General features: G+C 51.3%; 1 protein-coding gene across 1 annotated transcript; it reads right to left on the bottom strand.

Annotated features, from left to right (window-relative positions):
• Positions 1-1,182: 1,182 nt before the first annotated feature.
• On the bottom strand, positions 1,183-13,761 carry KCNG4 (potassium voltage-gated channel modifier subfamily G member 4). Its single transcript, XM_027119907.1, has 3 exons — positions 13,742-13,761; positions 12,679-13,438; positions 1,183-1,953 (listed from the first exon to the last, which is right to left on the bottom strand). Exons 1-3 carry the CDS (start codon positions 13,759-13,761, stop codon positions 1,183-1,185), a joined length of 1,551 nt encoding a protein of 516 aa, XP_026975708.1.
• Positions 13,762-20,575: the final 6,814 nt, after the last annotated feature.

Genomic DNA, 20,575 nt, shown 5'->3' with positions numbered 1-20,575 from the left:
ATCTCATCCCAGCCCACCTTTCCAGCTTCATCTCCCCAAACAGCCCTCCGCATTCAACCCCTTCCTGTGTCTCTGTGAAGCCCTCCGGGAGCCGACTGCCCAGAATGCACTGCTCTTTCCCCTCTGCTCAGGGCGCACTGCTTTTATCTCTAAGGACCTGGTCCTACCTCTGCCTCCTACTCTGGATGCAAAGGGCCGGGTCTCTTAATGAATGAATGGATGAGCAAATGAATTCATTGAAATATCAGCCAAGGACGTCTATTCTCTGGCATCAAGGGGTCGGGGGAGCGGGGGAGCAGGCAAAGGGCAGATCCTAAGTCTGCCCTCGTTTCTACGCTGCATCTGTGGTGGCTTAGCTGCGAGTGGAAAGCCGAGGTCCCCGCGGTGCTGGGGGAACCAGCAGCAGGAATGGTTCTCTCAAGCGACAATGCAGTGCCCTGTGAGAGTTAGCCTCTGTCAAGGCCAAGGACCGGATAATTGGACGATGTCTCACCAAGAGCCCAGGTGGCCAAGAAGGACCCGCTGTGCTGACAAGTGCCGCTCCTGTCCAGGTCCCAAGTGCGTCAGGAGGGGTGGCAGGCCACCATCCCCCACTGTGGGACTTAACGTGGAGGCCAGTTCTGCCTTCTCGGCTAAGAGCTTCCAGAGCTGGGGGAAGGCAGCTGCATTAGAAAAATGCCATTGGTGGTGTGAACAATAGCAAAACTGACCCCGGCTAGAACCCCCTGTAGAGCTGGGTGGAGAGATCTGATCAGAAGGGTTTGCAGTGACTGAACCCTCCAGGTCCTGGTGGTGGGTTGGCCCAGGAAAGAGGGTCTTCGGGGAGGAATGGAATTCTGTAGGCTTGGTTCTCTAGGTGTCTGGAAGCTAGCCTGGGTTGTTGAAGACTCTGCAGGAAAGGAAACGAGATTAAAGGGAGACAGACCTAACCCAGCAAGCGAACCTGCTTGTGCTCAGCGAGGAGCAGGGAGAGAGGAAACGGCAAGTGACATGAACGTCGTGGCCAGGAGGGTCAAGAATCACCCAACCAAACACCTCTGGCCTCGAGCCCCTCCCAGCCCTGGGAGTGACCCCCAAGCTCTAGGAACACACCACTGGATGACGTAGGTGCTGGTGCTCTCCAGTTCATGTGAGCCGAGGGCGATGGGCTGAAGATCTGGAATATTCAGGGGGGATTTTGAGTTAAATGTATGCCATGGGCAAGGCAGGGCCCTCCAGGATCAGGTCTTTGACGTCGTTTAAGAGTTCGCGTTCACTGGCCGGGGCCGCGCTCTGCAGGCGGCGGAAGCGAGCCTCCAGCTGCTCCTGCTGTTTCTTGAGCTCCAGGTACGAGTGCGAGAAAATGTGAAAGATGGACGTGGCCGGGAAGGCCATGATGAGGATCCCGCTCAGGATGCCGCTGAGGGCCACCATCTGGCCCGGCACGCTGCTCGGGACCATGTCTCCGTAGCCCACGGTCGTCATGGAGATGACGGCCCACCAATAGGAGGCCGGGATGCTGGTGAACTCCAGAACTCGCCCGGACTCGTTCTCGGCCACGTAGACCAGAGGAGAGAAGAGGGTGATGGCTACGCAGAGAAAGAGGAGGAGCAGGGCGAACTCGCGCGTGCAGCGGCGCACCGTGAGGCCCAGCGTCTGCAGCCCTAGCGAGTGGCGGGCGAGGCGCATCACGTAGAGGATGCGCAGTGCCCGCAGCACGCGCAGCGCCAGCCCCACCTTCTCCACGTACGAGCTCCGGCTCGGCCTCTCGCCGTCCCCCTGGGGCTCGTCGGACACCGCGAGGGACACGTAGTAGGGGGAGATGGCCAGGATGTCGATGATGTTGAGGGGCCCTTGGAAGAACTGGCACTTGTTCTGGGCCTGGACAAACCTCAAGCAGAACTCCAGGGAGAACCAGGCCACGCAGACGGTCTCCACGATGAAAATGTAGTAGCACTTCTGCGAGCACTCGCCCTGGAGAGGCGACAAAACGCGGGGTAGAGAGGGGACGGAAATGGCGAGCTAACCACACTGAAAAGCAATTCCATAGATCTGTAATGATACCGATATCGATTCCGTATGCAGAGTCTCTATACTAAATGTATATTCTCTCTATATTTTATATATTAAATATATATTAATATATTAACACATACTAATATATTCTATAATACATTAATACTTATAATATACATAACATGTTACTGTAATATATATTATATAATACATATCACAATATACTGATATATTAAGTATAGCATATATTAAACATTCAATATATATTCTTTGTGTAGTATATGGTCTCTATATTCTATATATTATCTATCTATCTATCATTTAGCTGTACATCGATGGAGCCCTGTTGTAGACTCTTAGTCATCTACCAAAACCCCCTTTTTACATAGTTCTCAAGTTGTGGCTGTGCGCATGGCCAGTCAGCTAGATCAGAGACCACTTTTCCAGCCTCCCTTGCAGCTAAGCATGGCCACATAACTAAGCCCCACCCACAGAATATAAACAGAGGGGATGCATGCCACCTCCAGTTCCAGGAGTTTAGTGTTGGCGTGAGTTCCTGCACACTCTTTCTCCCCTTCCTGTGAGCCAGGGCTCCCCAGCTTAGAACCAGCAGATTGGACCAACGCCCTGGGAAGGATGAGCATCATGGTGGGAAAAATCCAGGTGTCAGAATGAGAGCTGCCCACTCACCTCGATCCCTGTTTATGAGAGAAACCAACTTCTACCGTGTTGAAAGCTGTTCTATCGTGAGGCCTCTTGGTTAGAGCAGCCAAGTTTCTCCTTTATGACATAAGCACCTCTTGTGTACCAGGCACTGCTCTGGTGCTGTCACTTAAGCCCCACAGTGATGCCGTGAGCAGGCAGCCAGCTTCAGTTATGGCCCAGGAAACGGTCCCAAGCGCTGAGATAAATTGAGCTCACATTCATAGTAGATGGTCTCCCAGAGATTATGCGCTGTTTTGCCCGCCATCCCTCATTCATTTATCCAACAAAACTGCACGGAGGACTCACCTTGTGCCAGGTGCCATGCTAGACTCCGGAGGTAAAGGACTAGAGAAGCAGACATGGTTTCTGGGGGCTTGGAGCCTGGGGCAGGCAGAGAGGACACCGGCAGCCCTGTGAGGCGGATTGCAACTATGTCCCTCCTGAGATCCCAGCCAGGTGGGGCTCCAGTGGGTTCCTCACTGTGTCATTCACACCCCTACCCCTACCCCCAACAGAGACTTCCGCTAGCCCCTCTGCTACTCCAAGTGCGCCCTGGAACCTAAAGCATCAGCCTCCCCTGGGAGCTTGTTAGAAACATGGAATCTTGGGCTCCACGGCATCCCTGCGGAGCTAGAATCTGCATTTCAACAATGATTTGTGTGCTCAATAAGCTTGGAGAAGCTCTGCTCTAGTGCAGTGGTTCTCAGCCTTGACCGCACGTGTTAGAATCACCTGGCGGGGGGGGGGCTTTGAAACAATCCTGATGTCCAGGTCGGGATGCCAGAGATTCTAATTTACTTGATCTAGGTTTTAGCCTGAGCGGTAGAATTTTCCAGAAGCCCCATCAATGATTCTCATGTGGAGCTAGAGTTGAGAACCTGACTCTAAATATTACATCTACATCTTCGTCTCTATCTGCATCTATCTCTATATTGTCTCCATCTGTGTCTATATCTCTATCATCTGTATCTTATGATAGATGAGTGAACCAATGACCAAAGCCAGTTGATTGAGTGAAAAGCAAGATGTTGACAAGCACAGTTTTCTTTGGATTAAAAACCTCTGATGTGGAAAAAGAAATTATTTCCAGTGCCTGGGCTCACAGGAATACTAAACTGAAATAATCTTTTTGTCTGGCCTTTGAAGAAAAACACAGGCTGGACCGTCCTGATCTCTATTCGCCGGTCCAGTGCTGGGTAGCTCTCTCTCCCGGTTCACTGCCTCGGGAGGATTGAGACAAACGGAAATGACGCAGGTAAAGATGTTAGCAGGCTGCTGCCTCCGAAGGTACGTGAAACATTGTAGCTACCCGGATGAGATGATTCACTGGTTGCAGACGTAGCCTGCCTGGTCTGTTTAAGGGGAACTATCCTTCTCCTATCCTGGATTTTACAGGAGGCTGAGGAAATTCTCCAACACACTAGAGGTCTTTGCCATGACTGCCTGGGGTTTGCTTCAGGACTCTGGAAGGCTCAGGAGTTTTGGGTCCTGATTCCCCAGTCCTGCTACAAACTTGCTGTGTGACTTTTCTGGGGTCACTGCCGCTCTCTGTGCTTTAGTTTCTGATGGAGAGGGTGGAACAGAATCAGGATTTCTCAAAGCTGATTCATAAGCCCTGCATCAGAGTGCCCTAGAGTGCTTGTTACCAATGTGGATTCTGGGGGCCCCATCACAAAATCAAAGCCCTGGAGTGAGGCCCAGGAATCTGCATTTTGGCAAGGCCTCCTGTTGACTCAGAGGCACCTGGAAGTTTTTCAGCCTCTGGGCCATATCCTCTCGATAAGGCCTCTTTCATCACTGACATTCTGGGAGTTTTTTTCTTTTGCGTAAGAGCCTTCTGTGGCCTGGGAATAATCTTCCCAGACCAGCGACCCAATAGCTCAGGAAGGTGACTCCTGGGAGGCAGAGGAGGCCCTGTGGGTCCTTCCTCCCTTTGCCTCTGGTGCTGGCTTTTGGATGTTCCAAGCATGCACCACCCACCTCCCACCAGCCACCTCCCTGCCCTGCAACAAGTGCTCTGCCGAGTCACCCCCTGCATGGCTGCTCCGCTCTGCAGCCTAAACCAACCTCCCAGCACTGGCCCTCAGACAAATGCCCTGTTAGCGGCCGGCATTGGAATGGCAGGGGTTTATGGGGTTCGAGCTGAGAAAATAATTCCCAGGCCAGGCAATATTTGAAGAAAACTAGAAGGGAAGGAAAGAAAAAAGTCACCCTCTCTCTGAGGAAGTTTCTGGTTGTATTCTGTAGGTAGGATGAACAACTCATGCTGGTTTGCCCAGAACTTTCCAGGTTGAGCAACAGACAGTCCCAGGTCACCAGAACTTCCCCTCAGTCCTGGACAAACGGGGATGCTTGGTCACCCCCCTGAGGGGCTTGCCACCACGAATGAGGCGTGCTCTGATTCCTTCCTGCAATGAAGAGAAACATGACCAGCCCCAGGTAGGCCGGAGAAGTGAATGGTGTGAGAACATGGACGAATGTCACAGATGGATGTGGGGCTACGTTTCCATCCAGGTGAAGTCCAAGAGTGGGCAAAACTCCCCTGAGGTGGACAGAATCACCAAAAGAGTGGCTGCCTCTGGATGGGGTAGAGAAGACCACAAACGGACCTGAAAGAACATTCTGGGGTGATGGGAATATTCCATATTAAACAGGGCTGTGGGTGTGCCCCATTTGTTACATTGGACAGCTAAGACTTGTGCATTTCAGTGTATGTAAATGTCACCCATAAAACTGTAAAATAAAAATAAAATGAATGATCATGGTGCTAAATGATTGTGGGTGGGAGGGGGTGGAGAGAGAGAGAGAACCAGAATGGCAGACTGTGGACAATCGTGAAAACTGAGACATGGGTACTTACTGGGGGTTCATTAGATTATTCTATTTACTTTGTAAATGCTCCAAATTTTCCATCCAGAAAAGTTTTTTTTTTTTTTTTTTAAATCAGAGTTGGAAATCAACACCACAATGAGATACCACTCCACACTCACTAAGATGGCTGTGATTATAAGGACAAAAAATAACAAGTTTTAGGAAAAGGGGATTAAGTGGTATAGACTACTAGGTATAGAATAAATAAGATACAAGGATGTAATGTACAGAACAGGGAATGCAGCCAGTATTTTATAATATCTTTAAATAGAGTATAAGATACAAAAATATGGAATCACTCTGTTGTATACCTGAAACTAATATGATATAGTAAACCAACAATAAGAAAAACAAGTGTTGGTGAGGTTGTCGAGAAATTGGAACCTCCCAGTCATTGCTGGTGGGAATGTAAAGTGATACAGCTGCTGTGGAAAACAGGTGGGTGGTCCCTCAGAAAACTTAAACATACATTTGCTATATGACCAAGCAATTCCGCTCCTTGGTATATACCCAAAGGAACTGAAAGCACACATCCACACAAAAACTTGTCCATGAAGGTCCGCAGCAGTGTGATTGATAACAGCCAACAAGTGGAAACAAGCTAAATGCCCGCCAACGGATGAATGAATAAAACAAAATATGATCTCTCTATATGTTGGAATATTATTCAGCCATAAAAAGGAAGTCCTGGGCTTCCCTGGTGGCGCAGTGGTTGAGAGTCCGCCTGCCGATGCAGGGGACACGGGTTCGTGCCCCGGTCTGGGAGAATCCCGCATGCCGCGGAGCGGCTGGGCCCGTGAGCCATGGCCGCTGAGCCTGCGCGTCCAGAGCCTGTGCTCCGCAACGGGAGAGGCCACAGCAGTGAGAGGCCTGCGTACCGCAAAAAAAAAAAAAAAAAAAAAAAAAAGGAAGTCCCGACACGTGCTACAAAGCAGATGAGCCTTGAAAGCCTTATGTTCAGTGAAAGAAGCCAACATAAAGACCATATATTGTATGATTCCATATCTATAAAATTCCCAGAAAAGGCAAATTCATGAAGATAGAAAGTATGTTCGCAGTTGCCTGGGGCTGGTGGAATGGGGGCGGGGAGGGGATGGGGAATAATTGGAAGTGTGTGCAGTGTTGCTTTTTAGGGTGATGAAAACGTTATGGAATTAGTGGGGATGGTTGCATTACTGCATACTAAAAATCACTGATTTGTGCACTTGAATATTTGAGGGTATGAATTATATCTTAATAAAAAAGAACCTCGAGTTTGAGTCTGAGTGGCCAAGTCAGTCTGGCTGAGGCAGGGAGTGAGGTCCACAGCCTTGCCTCATCCTTTCCTGAAGCTCCGTAGCAGAGCTACTCTGAAGGGCTCTGGGGTCAGAGGGAGGCCAGGGCTTTCTGAGGACAAAGCCATTGTCCATGAGGGACCATCTGGACAGGCTGACCAGCAGATGGCTGAAGGTGCAGCTAGGGCCAGTTCTAGAAGTTCCATCTGGGAGGGACTCGGGGCCAAAGTCTTGACCTTGGAGCCTCCCCTGCACCCTCTGTCTCTCTCACAGCAATGCCTGCCATCTCCCTCTTTGGGAATGAGGCCAGAATCGGCCACGTCTTACCCGCTTAGCTCAGTGCTGGTCCCACTGCCCCATTCAGCAGTTCCACCCAGTTCCCTCCCTTTCCTTCCTCCTGGCTGTGAAATCCATCATTTGTGCCTCTGGCGCTGGCGTCGGTCCTCCCCGTCCCGGTACCTGGTGGTGCTGACTCATGCCTCTCCCCGAGAGCCAGGTCTCTCTGCCCTCCTCCCCTCATGCAGGCCCCTTCCACGATCCTCTCCCTTGTCGCCCTCGCCTTGAGCCGCCGTCCCTCCTCCCCAGCCCTGCCCCTACCCTTGGCTCCCTTGTCCTAGCCGCCCGGACTCCCCAACCCTGGCACATGGGGGCTCTGAGTGGGAGGGGCTAGGAATTGGATGCACAGAGACCAGGGGAGCGTGGTGAGTCAGGAGGGACAGCATGAAGTATGTATACTCAGGAAAGGGGGGCTCATACAGGAAATGGGGAATAGTGCTTGTTGGCTGGGATATAGGGAGACTCAGCAGGGGGCAGGGAACCCCCCCCCCCCCCAAACACACACACACACAAACTCCCAAAACAGGTTAAGAAGAATTCCGTAAAGCCATTACCAAATGTCACTGAACACAGAGAAGCTACAGAGCGGGCAGTTCTCTCTATGGAGCTGATCCATGATCCAAGAAGGGGCCAGGTAGGAGGAGACACTGGCTCCAGCATGAGACTTTTTATCAAAGGCGGGGAGGAGGGGGAGGATATTGCAGCCCCAAAGGTGAGCTGCACCCGCGCCAGGAGAGAATTGTTCCATCAGGGCCCCCAGTGGTTCCACCTGGTCTTTAAAAAGCTCTCTGTAAAAACAACCAAATCTCTCGGGCTTCCCTGGTAGCGCAGTGGTTGGGAGTCCGCCTGCCGATGCAGGGGACGCGGGTTCGTGCCCCGGTCCGGGAGGATCCCACATGCCGCGGAGCGGCTGGGCCCGTGAGCCATGGCCGCTGAGCCTGCGCGTCCGGGGCTTGTGCTCCGCAACGGGAGAGGCCACAACAGTGAGAGGCCCGCGTTCCGCAAAAAAAAAAAAAATCTCTCTGTGCCTTCCTTCCTTCCCCATCCCAGCGAGACGCAGAAAGCACAGCACAGGGCACAAGGGGGCGGGGGAAGCAGAGCCCCGCCATCCCACCCCCAACCGCACCGAGGCTCTGCTCCCATCCAGTGCACTTTGCACAGATGCAATCCAGAGTGTGTCCCTTTGCAACATCCCCAAAGTCCCAAGCAAACCTCTGGGCAGAAGTAGAAGCTAGAACAGGAGGGGATGTGTGAGCATGTGCCTGTGCTTGTCTCCAGGGGTCCCACGGAGCTGGGAGAGAGTTTGAGGGACAAAGCAGATGCGCGGCCGGGAGGGGCATGAGCGAATCCCAAAGGTGGGTAAACATAGCCAGTGCTGGCTCTGTGCCGGCACATCATGAATAGACCGTCGGTCCTGTTGCCTCCTTCTGAGCAGGTGCTGGCATTATCCTCATGTATAGGTGAGGAAATGGGGGCATAGAGAAACAGAGTGACTCGTCCGAGGGCAGAGCCAGGTAGCAGCCGTAAGGAGGAAGAAGAAGGTCAAGAGAAAAGGACCATGTGTTCAGCTGTAGCAGCCTGGTGACCTTCTGACTCCCCCAGAGGGCGGACAAGGTGCTCTGAGCAGCAGAGAGGCCAGGCAAGGGCTACAAGGAAAGGGTGCTAGGGCTAAATGGCAGGGGTGACAGCCCCGGTAGAGGACTTGGGCGGAGGGAAGCAAAGAACCTGAGGAATCCATCACTGGCTGGATGGATAAACACATTGTGGCATTTACAGACAGTGGAATATGACTCAGCCCTGAAAAGGAATGAAGTACTGACATAGGCTACAACACAGATGAACCTTGAACACGTTATGGGGAGTGAATGAAGCCAGAAACAAAAGGCCACATATTGTATGATTCCATTATGTGAAGTGTCTGGAATAGGGACACAGAGACGGAAAGCAGACTGCTGGTTGCCAGGGGCTGAGGGTGGGGGTGGGGAGCGGCTGCCTGATTGGTCCAGGGTTTTCTTTTGGAAATGTATTGGCACTTGATAGAGGTGTTGGCTGCACAACCTTAAGAATGTGCTAACTGCCACTGAATTGTTCACCTTAAGATGGTTAATTTTATGTTATGTGAATTTCACCTCAATTTAAAAACCGGAGCTGGGATGCTCAGGATATAAGCTCCAGGAAAGTGAGAAATTTGTCTTATCTGCAGCATCTAGAAGAATAGACTTAGTAGGTACTGCGTGACTGTTGATGAATGAATAAAAGGACAAATGTGGTGACTTCCTGTTAACTAGTACCTGATAAGTGAATAACGATGACGACTAACGTTTTTTGAGCACTTCCCGTGTGTCGGCTTTGTTCCAATCACTTTACACAAATTACTCTTTTAATCCTCACCATAACCCCCTGAGGAAAGGGCTAATAGCATCCTCATTTTACAGATAAGGAAACTGAGGCTCAAAGCAGTTAAGTGACTTTTCTGAGATCATTGAGTTCATGAGGGATGAGGCCAAGATTCAACCCCAGGGCGTCGGCACTCAGAACCATTACCCTGGACAGAGAAGCACTTCACAAAGTCCAGATGCCTTAGCAATGCTAAGTGCCGTTGAGGCTGAGGGTCTAGCCTACAGGTAGAGGGCCGAGCATTGGAAGAAGGGGTGTAAGGGGTCAGGTTTTAGAACCAGGCAGAGGTGAGCTCAAATCTTGGCTCTGCCACTTACTAACTTTGAGCTTAGGAAAGTGATAAAAAGCTTCCCTGAGCCTCAGTTTCCTCATCTGTAAAATGGGGGTAGAAGTGGTATTCACTTCCCAAAGCTGTTACAAGGATTAAGTCCATCCTGTGAAATGCCAGCCTCCTGAAGGGCACTTAATAAGCATCAGTTCTCTCATCCCTTCTGGGCCGAGCTCCCCCAGGGAACCCAGCAGAGTCTGAATGCTTCTGGAGGTGCTTAGGCACTTGGCTTGGTGTTTCCCGTCCACAATGCCTCCTGCCTCCTCCATCTTACTTTGCAATCTCAGGCACAGACCTTGCACTCCAACTGCCAAGTTTACTCAAGGGATGTTGCTGTAAGAAGCTAGAAGAATTAAGGGCAAGGAAAATGCTTTCTTCACAGCTGTGCTAATTCTCCAACCCTGCGTGACACCTCTTCCGTGTCTGATGGAGGTGTTCTGCAAGTCACATCCCCTCAGGATGACTTGAACCCTCACACCTCTTGGGCACTTCCTGTCCCCAGAAGTAGCTGTCCAGCTTTGCAGTCGGTGCTGAATCGCTGCTTTCAGACTGATGTCCCAGAGGACAAATACGAAATACCAGGCACGTGTGGCCGGGAAAGGACATCATCTTTTTATGTGAATGTAAGGGCGCAGTTTGAAAGAACGAAGCCCGCCTGGTCCTCAGCCTCCAGGCTCTCTGAATCACCATCGAAATAGACACATATTTTTTTGGAGGGCTGCATCTCCCAGCCCCTCTCTGGGCAGAACACCCAGGGGTGGCTTCACAGTTGCACAGAGGTTGCAACTGGACCGGGGGCATCACCTCCCTTGACCCACGAGTAGAAATGGCTGCCTGATTCCCCGGTTCTGCGGGCCCCTTACCCACCTCTAATTTAATTTTCCAAGTCCCTGTTACACCAACCTGTGTTCGTACCCTGGGTAATTTTCAAAGCATTAGGCTTTGAAAAGAGCTTGTCCCTCTGCACAATCTAAATCCCGGCTCCCTGAAAATCCATCCCTAAGAGGAACAGGCTTGTGAAAAATCCAGGGGTCCTTCCTCAGCAACGGGGATCAAGGGCACCCTTAGGGGACAGGGGACGGAGGCCCCTTACTTTGTCCTAATCTTTTTACTACAGCGTCCACATGTAAATATTTCTGTAAACAACCAGGCTATTAAATTACATGATTTCGTTCTAAAGAGTGAAAGAAATTCCGACAATCAGAGCTACAGTCCTCTCTATGGGGAAAAAAGCTGTTTGAAACTCGAAACGTTTTGGTTGGTTTCCTTTAGGACAAAATATTAATAGGTTGAACAAGATACATTTTATTCAGCAAAAATTTATTGACAGCCTACTCCGGGTGTGAAGCACTGGCTAGTTCTCCATCTAAGTCCTCTCTATCTGGAAAGTTCTCTGATCCTCCCTGGGATATATGTTTTTTTTTGTTTTTTTTGCGGTACACGGGCCTCTCACTGCTGTGGCCTCTCCCGTTACGGAGCACAGGATCCGGACGCGCAGCCTCAGCGACCATGGCTCATAGGTCCAGCCGCTCCGTGGCATGTGGGATCCTCCCGGACCAGGGCACGAACCCGCGTCCCCTGCATCGGCAGGCAGACCCTCAACCACTGCGCCACCAGGGAAGCCCTGGGATATATGTTTAGGAGAAGGGAACTTAGGTCAACCGACACCAGTTATAAACCATATACAGCCTGCACTGCCGTATGTATATGTCTTCTTTATCGGCTCTCTCTCTGCTATAATGTAAGCTCCATAAGTTAGGTGCTGTGGAGCCATGAGGATTATAGAGCAACATTTTAACTTAGGAAACAATCCAGTTCTCAGTTTGAAGCTCTCCAATAACCTTCCCAACAAAATGTTAGATTCTTATCTCATTTCTCAGACCATCTGGCCCCCTGGGGGGTGTGGGCAGTCTCCCACAGCTTCCCAGAAAGACAGGGCAGGAGTGGGCAAGCAAACGTTTCTGCCCTGGCCTCCTGGGGCAGGGTCGCTTCCAAATTAACTCAGCTGTGAGTTCCCCAACCGGTGGGACTGACTGGGAGGCTCAGGAACAAGGGCCGAGAGTCTCTGTCATCATCGGCATCTTCACTTGGTTACTCCTAGGAAGCTAAGCGGCCTGAGCTGCAGTTTATTCATCTGACAATGGAGCTGAGATGCCCACGAGAAGGTTGGCTTAAGGAGCTAGGGAATCCGGCTCTGGTCTAGTGCCTGGCACAGAGTAGCTGCTCAGTTAACATGCGATGGGTGCATGGACTGTGTGCACCTTCATAGTGATGTGAGCCGTCTTACAGAGGAGGAAACTGAGGCTCAGAGAGGCGGAGCAATTCGCCAGTGGTCACAGAGCCAGGAGAGGCTGGGCTGGGCCAGCTCAGCTCACTAAGACCACGGTGGATTTGTCAGTGCCTGGGGCTCTCTATCAGAGGCAGGGCCCCTCATGACTTTCATGGGTGCCCTTTATGTGCTTCCTTCTTCAAAAAAAAATGTATAAAATTATCTTTTACTACTGCATCGGTGTGAAAATGAGTACAGTTCACACTGGATCATATTCATTTCTTTCTTTCTTTCTTTTTTTTGGCTGTGTGGCGTGTGGGATCTTAGTTCCCTGACCGGAGATCGAACCCACGCCCCCTGCATTGAAAGGGCAGAGTCTTAACCACTGGACCGCCAGGGAAGTCCCTCTTTCCTTCTTGTTTGCAACGATATTAAACGTTTTCGTGGGCCCTCAGTGCCGCGGGTCCCGGGCACCACGCCCGATAGAGAGACGGAACACTCACCTTGTCCTCCTCTGCCCTCAGGTCCGGCATGGTGCTAACGCACAGGCTGACGGCCATGGTGGCCACGAAGAGGATGGACAGACAAGCAAAGATCTTTCCGGGGAGCCCCGACTGCGGGTTCTCCACCATCTCCTGCAGCCGGTTCATGAAGAGCGCCCAGCGGGACGTGTGCACGGTGGGGCGGCCGGCTGCCCGACACTGCAGCGTCTCCTCCGTGCGCAGCTCGGCCACTTCGTCCAGCTTCCTCAGCAGTGTCTGCAGGCAGCACGTCTCCAGATTGGCTTCTTCGATCCCCCAGTAGGTCAGCTCCTCCTGGAAGGACAGCACGCACATCTCCTGGAGGAGGGCAAGCTTGCCTGCCGCCAGGAAGCTTGCGATCACCCCGAAAGCGCTGGGGCTCCGGTCAAAGAAGAACTCTTGGTTATCCTCGTCGTAATCGTCGCAGAGCTGAGCGATCTCTTCGTGGCTCTGGCAGAAGCGGAGTTTGCTCAGGCGGCTCAGTGGAAACTCGTCCAGCGTGCTCCACGGAAGGAGGTACCGCTTGCCCCCCACGTTGACCAGCATCTCCTTCTTCAGGTCCGCCGTCCAGGAGGCGTCCTGCGCTCCCAGCTTCCGGGCCCTGCGGTAGTAAATGCCCTTGATGGACGGGGGCTCCACGGGCCGTGGCAAGAACTGACTCAAAGGGCCGCAGGAGCCGAGGTGATGGTGTCTGGGATGCAGGCCCCTGTCTCTGGAAGGCATGGGTATCACCGAAGACGTCCTGGCACCCAAAAGGGACAAGAGCAAGAGAACGGGGAGACATCAGTCTCAGGGCAGAGTCCTAGACAGCATCTCCTCATGTCTGCTTTCCTGCAACTGCACCTGCATCATTTATTCTCTTAATCTTCCATCCAACACAGATTTACCGAGCACCTACCACTATGCGCTTGGGATCTATCAGTGAACAAAAAGAGATGATGACGACATCCCTTCCCTGATAGAGCATTTATTTATATCTCAGAAGAATCTCCCTGGAACAGCTGTGTCACTTTCAGGCTATGTGGTCTTGGGTATGTAGCTTAACCTCTCTGATCTCAGCATCATTATGGCAATGACAAGACTCGTCCCAACTTTGCAAAGTACGGTTGTTGAAAATAGAGCTTAGGGTGTAAAACTTTGTCAAGTTCACTGCCAGGTGAACTGCGATCCCTTACGGACTGCCACCCCAGGTAGGTTTCTCAGCCTCTCTGAGCCCTTTGCTTCATCTGCACAGCTAGGGTAGTTTGCGTGCCCACCTCACTGGACACAGTGAGGGTTACGTGCAGTAACACACGTGAAGTGTATATTAAGAACACTTCTAGATGCTTCTGACATGGCAGGCACTGACCCACATGCCTCTCCTATGTTAACTCATCTCAACAACCCCATGAGGTAGACATTAGTATACCCATGCTACAGATGAGGAAATTGAGGCCCAGAAAAGTTAAGTAACGAGGAACTGTATGTGGCACAGTGTCTGACTCCCAGGAGAAGCTCCACAACGATCAGCTGAGCCCTCTTATTTGCTTTCCTACTCAGAGGACTTTGCTATCAATGAGAGCACTCCTCTGTGTTCATTGGGTGCTTTCCTCAGCCACCTTGCTGTGTGACCTTGAGTTAGTTACTCCCCCTCTCTGGGCCTCGGTCTTGTTATCTGTGAAATGAAGGGGCCTCTAACGCTCTCTTCATTTCAGACCTATTTGGGATGCTTGACTTACAGGGAAGGGTTTTAGATTTAGCCCATGCATTAAAAAAAATCATCGCCACAATATTTCTCACCCTCAGCCTCCCGCAACTGTTTCCTGTGCTATTCATTCTAGCCAGAGCTGTTTCCAAAGCGTCCATAACCTTACATTCCAAGATGCACTCCAATCACGAGAAAAACTCATCAGCTGAATGGAAATAAAAGTTCCTCTCAATTTCAGAGGCAGTTGGGTTCCAGCAGACAGCGGAGAGTTGCATCACAGCCGATGCATTTCACACTTGCTCGCCACACAATCGTCTGTTATTCTGCATGCGTTACTTCGTTTACAATGTACGGCCAGAGAACGATGAGCAACCTGCAGAAAGAAGCGTATTTTGAGATCAGGGGAGCCGCTTCCCAAGCGTTCTTGTTTTCCGAGTGAAAAGACGCAGAGCCAGAGAGCTGAAGTGACTCATCCCAGGTCACACAGCGAGTCCCAGTGCAACCAGGGACTCTGTCTCCCAGCCGGAGGCTCTTTCTAGAACCCCCCAAAGTGCTCTTTCCGAATTCACTGCACAAACCCAACTTTGTAACCCACTGCCCCCCAGAAGTAGCCAGCACACAAATGTCCTTCCAGAGCGTGGGAAAGGTGTTCACTCAACACGGTGCTTTGACAAAGGATGTTTAAGAGCACCGTGCGATCCGCAGCCCCCACGACTGCAGCAAACACTAACTTCTTCCCCCGAAGTTTAACTCACCCTCCTGTCTCAGGGAGACTCTTTCCAGCTGTTTGTCTGCCGGGCAAGGGGAGCCCATGTCCCGATGCCCAGGGAAGAGACAGGTTTGTGGTGAGGATGAAGGAGGAGAAAAGAGAAAGCCCGAACACAGCAGTTTCTGGCCGAGTTAGTTTTCAACCTTCCTTTCCTCGCCTCCTTCAGAAACCAGAAGTCCGTTCATTCTGCAGCTCTCTCTCCAGCAGCTGCAGAAAAGCCCAGGAGGAGTGGGGTGGTTTTTTTTTTTTTCAAATCCCCTTTCCCAGAATCCCTTTTCCCCATGAGAGGTGAGGGTCTGAGGGATGCGTGCTGGGAGGGAGCCGGGCCAGCTGTCCTGCTTCAGCGGTGGGCTCTGCACTCTGAGTCCCACCGGGAAAGCCAGTGTGGTCCTGCAAGAGAAGGGGGTGGGAGGATGGGAAGGGCTTAGAAATAATCTCTCCATCAGCCAGACAGCAGGCAGGAGCAGCCGCCGCTCTGCCAACCGCCTGGAAGGCAAGGACAGCTGTCCGCCCTCCCTTCCAAGGAGGAGCAAAACTCGGAAGGAGCGGAGGGCACCTTAGGGCTGGGGCATCTGCGGCTACCTGTCCTAGGCATCCCGGAAGCTCCTCGGGATGTGCTGATGATGGGGGGTGGGGTGTGCTCACGTTGAGGCTGCAGGAGGAACTGCTTTGAACTAGCCCAGGCCTGGGACAGGTGCAGAGAAACCCAGCATCCGAGCGCTGGATGGGAGTCCCGGAGGCTCTGTGACGGACCCGGAAGTGGCGTGAGCTTGGAGTCGTACACACCTGGATCTCTGGTTCCCATGTAAGTGGATGCGTGGCCTTGGACAGGTGACTTTGTGCCTCTGAGCCTCAGTTTCCTTGTTTGTAAAATATATGAGAAGGAGAGGGGGTTGGGGGAGAGGCACGCCGGAAGGCACAGGGCAGCCTCCTTCTGTGGGTTTGACAGCATGGTCGGGATAAAGAGGAAGAGGCCCAGTTCTAGGGCCTGCGTCCTGGCTTCAGCTCTGCACTGCCTTGCTGTGTGTCCTTGGGCAGTCACTTCACCTCTCTGGGCCTCAGTTTTCTCCCTGGTCAAATGAGTACAGTGAAAGCGGTGACGGCGAAAATTGCAAAAGCATCTTCTCAAGTAGGCGCTCAGTGTACGCTGGCTCTTCCTAATTTTCTTAAGAGGTTCTGAGGCCCAATCTCTTGGCTTCCAGAATGGAGTTATTATTTTCAGCTCCATTTTGCAGATGAGGCCTGGAGGTCTAGGGAAGAGGCTTGCTCAAGTCACCTTGCTGGTTGGAATGTGCACTTAACAGAGACTCCGGGTTCTGGTGCAAGGATCTGTGAGGAAGTCCGAGCTTGAGTCTTCTGAAGCTACCTGGAGGCGGGTGGCAGGAGTGGGGGGACCTCTGTGGGCTTTCTGCAGCCCGGGCAGTGGGAGGAATCCAGGCAGGAGCAGAGGGGCTGATGGAATGGAGCCGGTCTAGGGTAGCACTTTACAAAGGGTATTGCCTGAAACCTGAGGGCTCTGCATGAATGATTAAGGGGGCTGGAATTGGGGGGCGGGAGACAAAGAAGATGGCAGGGAGGGATGAGATTCTGCCTCACCATGGCAGCTTCAATCAGATCAGTTTCCCATAGTGCGTCTATAAGTGTAACCCAAATAATTGCTGTGGCCCCGCAAGGCCCAGTCACCACACTCCGCCCACTCCAAGAGACCCCAGGGCGCCTGCTAGTGATGGAGACCCTCTGCCCCCTTCACCTGACTCCCCAGCTCTCTCAGACCTCACAGCTGCTCCAGCACCTCTCATAGACAAGATACCAAAATCACCTTTCAAGCTCCTGCTGGCTTTTTCCCCTCCTCTCTCTCTCTGTCTCCCCACCTCCCCCAGCTCTTTATTACTTATCTCGATTTAACATCTCTGGCCAAATCTCCCCCAACCTGTTCCCCTACCTCTCAGCTCTCTTTGGATCTGGAGTGCATGGGTTCCAATCAAGAATTTACCACGTCCCTGCTGGGTGACCTTCAGCAAGTTTCTTAACCTCTCTGGGCCTCAATTCCCTCATCTGTGAAATAAAGATGATAGAACCTACCTATTGGTTTGTTATGGGTACTGAACATGTCAATTTACATTTATAAGGCAAGCAAGTCCCATTTAAGTGCTTGCTGTTATCATGATTATTATCTTAAGAAGTCACCCACAAGAGACCCAGAAAAGGGAGGAAAGAGTCTGAGCTCGCAGGGCCAGCCAATGGCAGGCCAGTGTGCTTTCCACAGCCTCAGTGCCTTCTATCAGCACTGTCACTTTGTCCAGGCATCCTGGCCCAGGGTATTCAAATGAGTCCTTCCACAGGGCTTGGTAAAGTCCTAATTCCCTTTTAACTTAATGCCACTGCCTTCCTGCCCACAATATTTCCCCTGTTGTGTACACTTGACCTCAGCTAATCAGAGAATATAGCCAGGCCCCCATCCCTTTCTAGCCTCTTCTAAGTCTGGGATACAGGACAGCCTAAGCCAGCCCATCCTCGCTCTCTTCTGAAAGACTGCCACCTGCCATATTTTTCTGATAAAGGGATGACCTGTGACCATAAATGAGTCTCCTAGGGCTGCTGTAACAAAACACACAAATGTAGTGGCTTAAAAGAACACATGTATTATCTTGTAGTTCTGGAGGCCAGAAGTGCCAAGTGGATCTTAGGGGCTAAAAGCAATGCATTGTCAGGGCTGCACTCCTGCTGGAGACTCTTGGAGAGAGAATCTGTTTCCAGTCCCTAGGGGCTGCCCACACTCCTTGGCTGGTGGCTGCATTACTCTGACCTCTGCTTCCGTCCTCACATCTCCTTCCCTGACTCTCCTGCCTCCCTCTTATAAGGACCCTTGTGATTCCACTGAGCCTGCTGGGTAATCCAGGATACTCTTTGAATTTTAAGATCCTTAATCACATCTGCAGAGTTCCTTTTGCCCCATCAGTAACATATTTGCAGGTCCTGGGGATTAAGATGTAGATATCTTTAAGCCCGGTGAGACCCATGTTGGACTTTTGACCTCCAGAACTGTGAAATAATAAATGTGTGCCATTCCAAGCTGTTAGTCTTGTGGCGTTTACTACAGTAGCGAGAGCGAACTAATAGAAACCCTGACTGGGGGAGGGGCAGGCAGGTCCCAAACCGGTCACCAGAGAGACTTGCAATTTGTCGAGGAGAAGGTCCTGCCTTGTCTGCACAGCCAGGCCTGCCAGCACCTGCTTCCAGAAGTTAAGATCCATCGATCCATGCAACAAACACTTACTGAGGTCTACTCTGCTGCAGCTGTCGCTCCCTGGCTGTGTGACTTTGGGCAAGTCACCTTTCCTCTCTGTGCCTCGGCAGAGATGCGGTAACGATAGTCCTTACCTCACAGGGTGAGTATAAGGCATGAATGAGTAAATGCATGGGAAGCACGACTTCAGAGCCTGGCACATAGTAAATGCTCCGTAAGAAATTATTATTTCCATCGTCACTGTCATGTATTATTACAGGAGCTCAAGCCTCCTGATAACAGAGCATGAGAAGAGCAGATGCCAGCGTGTTATGAGTGAGCAGATGAGGCAAATAAATGGTGGCGGGCTGTTCAATGATAATAACTGGCTTTCTGGGGGGGAGAATGCTGATTTGTAGCATTTGCCAATTACGGTGGTGTAAATACTCCTATCACGAGACTTCGTGCTGACAACAAAACATCTCGGCTCTTGCAAGCCCGTGCCCCTCGGCTCTGTGTATCACAGCACATGCAGCTCACCAGGCGACCAGGGTAACACTCCCCAAGCAGGACCCCCCCACCCCCCGTTAAGCCTCGATGGGCAGGCAGCGAGTACGTGATGCCAGAGAGCAGAGAGGCAGGTGGAAATCCAAAACGATGTGCTTCTCTACCTTGCCGAGGACTACAGACTTTACGCTGGCCTGGGGGAGCCTTTGGTGATGAAAGCTGCGGTTCTCCACCCTGGAACATTCTAGCATCACCCTGGGGAGCTTATAAAAAGCCCCAGAGACTGGGCCACATCCAGATCAGTGAAATCTGGTAAATTGTATGTGTTTTTCAGAGCCCACGGTAACTCACTCAGATACTGCTGGAAGCAGTGTAAATTGGCACGATCCTTTTTGGTTTTTTGTTTCGTTTTTTTTTGGCTGCATGGCTCACGGGATCTTAGCTCCCCGACCGGGGATCGAACCCGTGCCCCCTGCAGTGGAAGCTCAGAGTCCTGACCACTGGACCACTCCCCTGGTACCACCCTTTTAAAGGGCAATTTGGCACTATTGACCAAAACAAGAAATGTGGGTGCCCTCTGACCCACAATCACATGTCTAACGATTTATTCAGCAGATATGCTTGTATATGTATGCAAAGACAATGGTATAAAGATATTCATTGCAGCATAGTCTGGGATAACAGTGGATTGGAAATGACTGAAATATCCCTCAGTAGGGGGCTGGTCATTTATTTATGACTAAATAACTCGTAGTCATAAAGGCAAGAGAAAACACTTGCTTTGAGTCTGCTGTGAAAAAGAAACAGGAGAATCTGTATGTACTGACGTGGAAGGACCAGCACGATGCTTAAAGTTCAGGGTGCAGAACAGATCACCCTGAAGGCACTAGTTTGTTTGAAAATAGACAAGAGGTGTGTGTGTGTGTGTGTGTGTGTGTGTGCAGAGAACAGTTATTTCTGAAAGTGGGTAAACTCTAGAAATTGGGGTTGCCTCTGGGGAGGGAAACCCAGGAGTTTGGGGAAGAGGTGGGAGGGAGAGGGAAATTTCCTTTTCTCTCTATCATTGTGTACTATTTTATTTTTAAAAACCATGGACATGTATTGATTGAAAAACTTCTTTTTAAAGTTAACTGAAAAGGCATCTTGGTGCCAGGGTGGGAGGAGGCACCATCCGGGAACAAGGAGATCATTTATCAGCACCCTCACTGCAGTGACCTGATCAAGGTCCTTGGGCCACTGGGGTCATTCAGCATGACCTCACGGGTGAAACTGAGGCAGCCCAGTAATCTTCATTATGGACTCGCAGTGAAAGCACACTCGGCTCATTTCCCACTGAGAGTCCCAAAGTCAAGGTGCCTCCAGGAGCCAGGAGGATGGCCTCAGGCAGGCTGGGCAGGGGTGGTGGGGGAACCCAAACCCCAGCTCACAGAGAGGGAATGTGGGTACCATATTGTGGGACCTTTACAGTTTGAAAGGAGAGCTGTGATCCTGATTTGTATGCTACGTCTCTCAAATCCTAAATGTTGCCAACTAATAAGAAATGTATAAAGCGCCGTGGAGCTGAACATGGGCACATCTGCTGACCTAGCAATTCCTCTCCTAGGTGTACACCCACGAGAAACGCACACAGATGCTCGCCAGAGGCACGGGTAAGGAGGCCTGTCACCGCGCTGTCGTAACGGTGGAAAAC

This window comes from Aethalodelphis obliquidens, unplaced genomic scaffold (genome assembly GCF_003676395.1).
Source record: "Aethalodelphis obliquidens isolate GAN/ISIS:26980383/991018 unplaced genomic scaffold, ASM367639v1 scaffold20, whole genome shotgun sequence".
Taxonomy (NCBI): Eukaryota; Metazoa; Chordata; class Mammalia; order Artiodactyla; family Delphinidae; genus Aethalodelphis; species Aethalodelphis obliquidens.
Note: the sequence above shows the minus strand (reverse complement) of the source record. Positions and strands in the feature narration are given on the sequence as shown.

Bases quoted from the DNA above. Each gene is read 5' to 3' on its own strand.
- KCNG4 (XM_027119907.1), bottom strand. From the start codon at position 13,761: ATGATGCTGAGATCAGAGAG. The intron at 13,439-13,741 runs GTTAAGCTACAT...TTTGGGTGCCAG, and splicing joins ATGATGCTGAGATCAGAGAG to GACGTCTTCGGTGATACCCA. The intron at 1,954-12,678 runs GTGAGTGTTCCG...TCGCCTCTCCAG, and splicing joins TGAGGGCAGAGGAGGACAAG to GGCGAGTGCTCGCAGAAGTG.